The sequence below is a fragment of the Rattus rattus genome, chromosome 18 (genome assembly GCF_011064425.1).
Source record: "Rattus rattus isolate New Zealand chromosome 18, Rrattus_CSIRO_v1, whole genome shotgun sequence".
Taxonomy (NCBI): domain Eukaryota; kingdom Metazoa; phylum Chordata; class Mammalia; order Rodentia; family Muridae; genus Rattus; species Rattus rattus.
In genome coordinates, this window is record NC_046171.1 from 6,211,243 (window position 1) to 6,220,006 (window position 8,764).

The 8,764-nt window shown below is 52.8% G+C and overlaps 1 protein-coding gene across 1 annotated transcript; it reads left to right on the forward strand.

Moving 5' to 3' along the window:
• Window positions 1-472: 472 nt before the first annotated feature.
• Window positions 473-5,052, forward strand: Rps10 (ribosomal protein S10). Its single transcript, XM_032888334.1, has 6 exons — window positions 473-560; window positions 1,321-1,470; window positions 1,549-1,720; window positions 3,231-3,308; window positions 4,259-4,314; window positions 4,968-5,052. The coding sequence occupies exons 2-6, from the start codon at window positions 1,321-1,323 to the stop codon at window positions 5,007-5,009; spliced, it is 498 nt and encodes a 165-aa protein (XP_032744225.1). The 5' UTR covers window positions 473-560; the 3' UTR covers window positions 5,010-5,052.
• Window positions 5,053-8,764: the final 3,712 nt, after the last annotated feature.

An 8,764-nucleotide genomic window follows, 5' to 3' on the forward strand; every position in this document is an offset into this window, starting at 1 on the left:
ATTTTTTTAGGGAGGGTCTTACTTGGATGTGTCTTGCCTGGATGGTGCCCTGCCTGATGAGTAGCATTTCTTATTCGAGAGACTTTAAGAAGCGTTAAGTAAAATTTACTCCAGTATAAGCAGGGTTAAGTGGGGAGTGAGCCCTAATTAAGTTGACAGTTTGTTCCTGCAAATTAATCTGGAATGTGTAAAAAAGTAACCCAGTCACGTATGCTTTCGTTTTGTCCTTCTGGGACAAGGTCTCGGGTAGCTCAGGCTGACCTAGTCTATCCCTGAACTCCTACCCCTTCCGCCTCCATCCTGCACCGACTCCGTGCACACCACCAGTTCCGGGTAACAACGCACAGGCTCTGATCCTCCAGTGGGGGAGGGACTGAGGAGGGAGGGTGACGACCCGCACATGCGCTCTAGCGCCGACCGCGCTCTTCAGGCACTGCCGAGGCCACCCCAGGTGGCGTGCGGGTCCTGCGGGGAGGCGGGGCCACGCAGCCCGGAAGAGACGCTGCGCCGCGCACGCCCCTTCCTTTCCAGCCTCCGCCTCGGACCCTGCAGCCGCCGCGGTGAGTTCCTCTGGGGTCCGGGTTCCATCGGCCGCCATCCCGGCCGTGGCACTGCCATGGCGGGCCCGCGTCCCCGGGGGGAGGCGGAGGCCGTTCTCGTCCTCCACTCCAGCTCGTCGCACCATTGCCAGGGGGCTTGGGGGGGGGGCGCAGCTCTGGGACCCGGGCACTCCGCTGACGGGCACCGGCGTCCCGATGGCGGCGGATGGAGGAGCGGAGTTTGAAGGCCACGTGTGGCGGGAAGCGCCCGGGTCCGGGGTTCGGCGCCCGCCTGCGTGTGTTCCTTTCGCCGCAGGCCCCTTCACTCTTACCTGCCCCCCTCCAGTCTCTAAGCGTTATCTTTGGGGAGGAGTTTCAGGGGAGCACTAAGCCCTTTGCCCTAGTGCTCCCTCCGCAGGAAGTGGGACTCCTTTTCCGCGTCATTCCGGTATTTCTTAAGAAAGAACCCCCCGGTTTTGCTCTAGGTACGACCTCTGGTTCTGCTTGGTCCCCAAGTATGGTTGACACTGAAGGGTCTGTGTCAGCCACCCCTAAACACTTGGCTGTGAGGGCTTTGACAGCAGATGTGTGGCTTTTGTGACCCTCTTCTTTTAGCGTCCTGGAAGCTTTCTTCCCTCCAAACTGTTGGACGTGAAGGAGGAGGGACCTGGCCCCTGTGGTGTCACTTTTTATGCCGCAACGGTGGGTGATCTGGAACTTGGATCCTGGTTCCTGACCTCCATGCTGAAGTTTGTTTCTCGGCCACGTCTTTTCTTTGCAGATGTTGATGCCCAAGAAGAACCGGATTGCCATCTATGAACTCCTTTTTAAGGAAGGGGTGATGGTTGCCAAAAAAGACGTCCACATGCCCAAACACCCCGAGCTGGCAGACAAGAACGTGCCCAACCTTCACGTCATGAAGGCCATGCAGGTATGGCTCGGGACTCACGGGGAGGGGTTTGCCTCTGGCGAGGAGCTGGCTGCCGACTGAACTGTCTCTGTCTTGCAGTCTCTCAAGTCTCGAGGCTACGTGAAGGAGCAGTTTGCTTGGAGACATTTCTACTGGTACCTCACGAATGAGGGCATCCAGTACCTCCGAGATTACCTGCACCTACCTCCGGAGATCGTGCCCGCCACCCTGCGCCGCAGCCGTCCCGAGACCGGCAGACCTCGGCCCAAAGGTGCGTATCCTGGATGCCCCGAGAGCCTCTTCAGAGACTGCTTTTGGGCGAGCATTGGTTGTGTGTTTGTTTTGGAGATGGGGTCTCATGAAGCCCAGATGGGCCTTGAACTCCTTGCGTGGCCGGCGGCGTGACCTAGAGTCTTGTGAGGTGGCATTTAGCTTGTTTTCATGGCTACAGCCTCCCCCAGTGCCTGCATGGGACCTGGTGGTGTGGCAGAGTACTGTCCAGCAGGAAGAGGTGGTGCTGAGCCCAGAGCAAAGCTGTTTTTTCCTGTGTGGGAAAGAAGCGTTTTGTGTATTGATTTGGCGTGGGGAACAGACATGGGCAGGAGAAGCCAGCTGTGTTCATGCATGGCCTGAGAGGACAGGCTTCTGTGTCAGGAGTCTGCAACCTCCCAGGTCCCTGAGATCATTGCTAGATGGCAGTCACTTGAACATGGTAGCTGCAGGCTGCGGTGACAGGGTAGAGAGCTTCCTGAACACAGTTGGGTTTGCCTGGAGAGGGCTCAGCCCAGGAACTCGGGCAGAACCGCCTAAGGTATTCTAGCAGCTAGGGTGTCTATCTCTGCTGAACATTCGGAGTCGCCCAGGGGAAACCAAGTTTGTGAGGGGCCGACCATGGTGCGCACCTTTGATCCCAGCCCTCGGAAGGCAGGGATGCTGTTGAGTTTCAGGACAGCCAGGGCTACACAGTGAGATTTTGTGTCACATAAAGTCAGTCAGTGAAAGTCAAAAGTTAGTGGCAATAACTTGGGCGTTTTGAGACAGGGTTTCTCTGGCTGTCCCAGAACTTACTATGTAGATCAGGCTGGCCTCAGTCTCAGAAAGATCCGCCTGCCTCTGCTTCCTGAGTGCTGAGATTAAAGGCTGTGCCACCACACCCCACCTTCCAGGTGACAACACTAATCCCAGAGCTCAGGAAGCAGGCCAGCGAGGGCTACAGAGCAAGACCCCGTCTCAGAAACATGTTAGGTGGCTATGTGCTGAATAGATGCCTTGGAGGTGTATGTGAGAGGCCAGGGGAAACTGGAAAGCCTGTGGAAGTGTGGAGACAACTTTGAAAGCTGGGTCTTTTCCCCACGAAATCTGAGGTCAAGTTCAGGTCTCCAGGGTTTCATAGCACCTTGCATGGAGTGAACTGTTACTGGCTACTTGGTTCTGGTTTCATTTTTGGTTTTTGGATGCAGGGTTTCTCTGGGTAGCCTGGCTGTCCTAGAACTCACTCTGTAGACCAGGCTAATCTCAGACTGGAGATCTGCCTTGTCTTTGCCTCCTGAGTGGATTAAAGGCATGTACCACCACCACTCAGATTGTTTTAATCAAGATGTGAGGAAGCAAAATACTAGTGGTGACAAGTTCTGGTGAGTTTGTGGCACTGATTTGCATCTGAAGAGTTGGTACTGTCACAGTCTGACTGCCAGAGGGGGCTGGGAGCCCACTGCGCTGCCAGTCTCCTGCTCCTTAGTCATTTGCTGCCCTGCACTCACAATATAATTTGGTTTCTGTAGGTCCAGAGGGTGAGCGGCCTGCAAGATTCACAAGAGGGGAGGCAGACAGAGACACCTACAGAAGGAGCGCTGTGCCCCGTGAGTATCTCCTCCTCTCTGCCTGGGGCTGAACTCAGCTTCTAAGCTAGCCCTGGGTGGAGTGCGGTCCTTGTTCCAAGGTGGCCAGGAGGTCCTTGGTGTGGGACTGAAGGCCTGTGAGCCGGAACACGGCCTATTGATAGAGCTGAGCTAACATCCCTTGGGAGAGCGGGAGCCCATGCTTTCTGCCGTCCCTGTGGACTCTAGCTTTTGACAATGCTTGCCTTGAGCCTGCTGTGCGCCAGGCACCTGTGGGGAGCCGAGAACAAGAACAGCGCGTGATGCTCTTGTCACTGAGCTTGTATTTCATACCCACTGGGGAGGACACTGCAGTTTTCAGGAGCCTTAGAGAAGCAGGCTCACAGAAGTGAGGGTTAAGTGAACACCTAGAAGACCCAGCGGGGCTCTCCAGAGAGACTCGGGGAAGCCTGGGCTGTGGGGTGGGTGTGCACCAAGCCGTCCTTTTCTGCACTCTGCTTGGAGGTGAACACAGGGCCTGTGGTGTGAAGGAGAGAGTGATCTCCAGTCCTGTTGGCCCTGGCTCACCCACCGATACACTGAGTCTGAGTGTAAGCCTACATCAGGGAGGTGTTGATTGGCTGCTGATGCATTGCATTTAGCCCTGAAGTGTTTGAACATCTCCCCTAAAACACAGATGCTCTACACCCCTTTTCCTTCACTCTTTGATGTCTCGCGATGCTTGCTTATTCCCTCCTGCGCCAAGCCTTGTGGTTTGGGTCTCGGTGGTCAGAGCAGCTTTTCAGGAGGAGGGATGGTTAGCAAGTTGGTGTCTGCCTAGCACACACAGTTACTGAGTTTGGAAGGTGACTAAGGGGCTTCTGAGTAGTGGGGGGAGAGGCAAGCCGTGTTTCCCACTGCCAGGGTGCGTGGTGAGGTGACGTCCTTGCTACCCAGAGGTCAGATCGTACGTGACTCAATTCTCTTTCCAGCTGGAGCTGACAAGAAAGCCGAGGCTGGGGCTGGCTCGGCCACGGAGTTCCAGTTTGTGAGTATCTCTTGTCTGCTCTGGGTGGTTACTGGGTTCGTGGGTTCTGGGGTGTGATGGCTCCTTTTCCTACCATGTTGGGATCTGTCCTGTACTTTAACAGTGTGAACGTGTGCAGACGGCGTGTCTGTGGCACACTTTATTAACCGATGGCGAGGGCCCAGCCTCTGAATTTATTTGATGACGTTTGAAACTGAACACTTGATGATCCTGCGGGCCCCGGGACGGGCTGGCTCTACCATCAGACTCCCTTCAGTCTGCCTTGGTTTCTCTGTGAAGGGGAGCAGTTGCCACTATAAAGGCAGCTAATCCACGTCGCCTGCCTGCCTGCCTGCCTTGGGGGCTGCGGTCTCATGGCGCCCTGTGGCAGGGCTCACAGAGCAGTCTGATGCTCTCAGATCTCACCTGAGGAAAGTGGAGTGTGGGTCCCCTGGGCTGGGGCTTCCTTAGCTCCGCATTGACTGCAGCCATAGCTCTATTTTACATAGGGAAACTGGCTCAACACTCAGATCCGCTCCACAGCCAGGAGGGGTGGGGCAGGGTGGTCTTCTGGATGTTCACGTTTGGGGGTGTCTCTAGTGGGGAGACCGGAGAGGAAGAAACCCTCCAAGTGGGTGGGGCTGCTGCTAATGCTCCTTTGCTTTGTCTTGCAGAGAGGGGGTTTCGGTCGTGGACGTGGTCAGCCGCCTCAGTGAAGTTGGAGATTATGTTGTGTTGAATAAACTTTAAAGAAAAAAAGTGTTCACTCGTGTTGTAGCCTACAGGGGACTGATTCAAGGGTCAGTGTGTGAATGGAGTGAAACTTGCTTGGATTTGGGGGTGTCCTGGGCGGTCCTGTTCTTAGCCTGGCCCGGTTAGCATCTCTGTCCCTGCAGAGTGGCTTCTCTGCGGGAATGTGCCTCCGAGGTCAGGGTTTGGGGCTTCTACCTCAGACCAGCCATGCTGGATGCTGCCTTCTGGAGAGGAGGGAGGTCCCAAGCACAGTAAGTAGCTTCAGGGCAGCTTTGAACTTGGATCCTCCCTTTCACTTGTGGCCTGTACTAGAGTAGGGGGTATTGGGCTTTTTTAATGCTAAGGGTATAAGCTCAGCAGGGGAACATTCGCCTAGGAGAGGCCTTGGATTCAAACCCTGGCTTGAACTTGGTAGGTTCTGCTTGGGTTTGTAAGACTGGATTCTTCTATTTCCGGGCTTGGAGACTAAGTTGCTGGAGTCCTTACTGGGGCACCTGGGGGTGGGGTGGGGAGGTGAAGGGGCCTTCAGTGATGTCAACTAAGGTACAAGAAACTGAGAGATGGAAATCTTAAGGTGCAGGCAAGAGATGTCCCAGTTGACTACAGCATACATCCATCATGGCTCCAGAAGGTAGCCTGGTTGTGGTTGAGTGGGCATAGGGACCTGGTCAGTCACTGACCACCAGGGTTGGGGCAGGGTGGGAATGGTTGTTGGGGAAGTGCCCCGTATAGGTTCAGTCAGAAGGGCAACTCAAGCAAGTGCATCTAAGGATTGGGACCTGTAGGGCCAGGGCCAGCATTCTAATCAGTCCTGGTAGCCCTTAGCTGTTTGGACCACTAGGTGGCAGCGGGTGAGTCTTAATGTGCAGTTGGGTTTTAAGCCCTAGGCTTTGGAATCTGAACATTGCAGTTTATTTGGAGATGGTAAACAGTTCCTGCCTTAACTCTTGTGCAAAAGTTTGTATCAGGCCTGCCCCAAACCCCAATTTACAAGACAAAACAGGATCTTGGTAAAGCATGAAGATAAGAGACTGAATCCCAGAACTAGGGAGCAGAGCAGGCGGGTCTGTGAGTTTTAGTCTACACAGTGAGACTTTCAAAAAACTCCAACAAGGGCTGGAGACATGGCTCAGCGGTTAAGAGCACCCGACTGCTCTTCCAGAGGTCATGAGTTCAATTCCCAGCAACCACATGGTGGCTCACAACCATCTGTAAGGAGATCTGATGCCCTCTTCTGGTGTATCTGAAGACAGCTTATATATAATACTTACTTACTTATATATAATAAATAAATAAATCTTTAAAAAAAAAAGAAAAAAAAACCTCCAACAAAACGGTGGTCTGTGTTTAAGATCACCCCCAAACTGCCTTAGCATCTCAGCCTTTCCTGGGCTGATGATAGGTGTGCCATCAGATGTAAGAAAATCTAGGATCACCCTCAGACTGGGATAAGGCTGTAAGCAATTCTCGGTCATGGTTGCTGTCCCTTGCTAGTCATTTCTTAGTGGCTCAGGGATATGTGTTCTGAATACGTTGGCTCATGCCTGTAATCACTGGGGTAGAGGCAGATTCAGAAGTTCAAAGCCAACCTTTGCTACATAGGTTTGTAGCCTGGCTAGACAGATCCTGTTCAAAACAAATGCTAAATTTGCCCTGAAGCACCTTGGGTAAAAACCCAAACCCAGGTGGGCAGTGGCAAATGCCTCTTTTTTTGGGGGGGGGAGCTGGGGACCAAACCCAGGGCCTTGCGCTTGCTAGGCAACGCTCTACCACTGAGCTAAATCCCCAACCCCCAGGCAAATGCCTCTTAATCACAGCACTTGAGAGGCCTGCCTGCTTAGGACAGACCTGGAACATGTAGTTCCAGGATAGCCAGGTCTGCACAGAGAAACCCTATCTACAAAACCCAACCTAAGAACCTGCTTTGTAACACTAAATACCAGGTATTCTCCAAACTTAAAAAGAAACAAACCTTGAGGGCAGGGGGACAGGTAGTGGTTGGGCAGGGCACACTTATGTGAGGTCACTTAAGGAGGGTGAGCTAAAGACAGCAAGATCCCAAAACCAAAAGGCCAATGAGATGATTGGGTAGTTCATCAAGCCAGTGGGTCTCAGTTCACCTCAGGTTCACTGGGTGCTAGGAGAAAACCAGCTTGTCAGCTTCTGAAAGTTGTCCTTTGACCTCCACACGCGTGCACTGTACATGCTCGACTGTCCCATTCGTATGTAGTAAACAGTTGAAAAAAATACTATGTGTTCAGGAGCTAGAGAGATGGCGCATCGGTTTGGAGCACTGGCTGCTCTTCCAGAGGTCCTGAGTTCAATTCCCAGCAGCTCACAACTGTCCATAACGTCAGTTCCAGGGCATCCCTTACATGCACAGTCATACATGCAAGCTAACTTAAATATTCAAATATTGTTACCACCATAAAGGGTTAATAGTGGCAGCGAATGTATTGATTAGCTTAGCTTGCTCATTTATATGCGTATTCCATATACCACCCATATTATCACCGTGCTCACAAATGGACATAATTATTTACCAGCTAAAAAGATAACTGGGCTGATGAGATGATTAGGCGGCAGGACCAGAGTACCCATGTTGGGTGACATTCAAGTGGATGTAACTTCAGCTTCAAGGGGTCTGCACTCTATTCTGGCGTCTGCATACACTGAGCTAGAGTTTACTGTGCAGACCAAGGTGGCCTCCTTCTAGAGGTGAGACAAAAGTCACTCACAGGCTGACCTGGAACTTCCTATCCTTCTCCTGGTACCTCTCTAGGGCTGGAATTATAGGTCTGGGCCACCAGGCCAGCGAGAGAGCAGGAACTAGCAGAAACAGTGTCTCAAAACACTGAAGCCCTCACTCCAGTATCAAGGGAAGACAAGATTCTCAGGCCGGCCATTGGCTGCTCTGGCCGCCAAGTGGTCATGGTGAGGTACTGCGTCGGGGAACTCAGCGAGAAGGGGAGGGGAATCCGTCATTCTCTCGGGTTTAGGAGAGGAAACTAGGACAGAATGGGTACATGGCTGGGGAGAAGATGAGAGGTCTTGTTAGGCAGTTCCAGCCGGTGGAAGCCCAGAGGCCATGACTGTTTGAAACGGCTTTATTGGAAGCCTGTGATAAATGTATGGCCCGTGTCCAGAGGAGCAGCCACTCGAGAAATACGCCTTGTCTGCTTGATGGGCACATCAAAGGGGCCATTGTGAGACAAAGGGCATCGTTAGAGAGGACGAAATATGCAGTGGGAGAGGAGACCAAGCTGTAAGGGACTGCCAAGGGCTTCCACATGGAGAGGAGTTCCCAAGAGAACGGGTGTTTGGGAACTGTGAAAAGAAAGGGCTCGAAGTTGTTAGGTCCAAGCTGGCGGCCTGGGTACGCTGTGATGTCTTTCCCGTCTGCGCGCTCATTCTCGAGCTCGTTCTCTCTCTCTCTCTCTCTCTCTCTCTCTCTCTCTCTCTCTCTCTCTCTCTCTCTCCACTAGACAGTTTTTCCTTGCTATTCTAAAAACTCTCTGGTTGAGACAGCTCTCTCTGCTAGTAAAAATTCTAAAAGCTATCTAGACAGCAGCTCATGGGTTTTCTGACCAAAGTCAGAAAGGCTGTTATAAAGAATGATTGGATCTTCCAACCAAGTGAGAAATCCTGTTAGAAAAAATTCTCTAAGGGCTGTTTTCGCTCTCCAGAGATCTCTGGACAGCTCAGCTCTCCCTAGAGA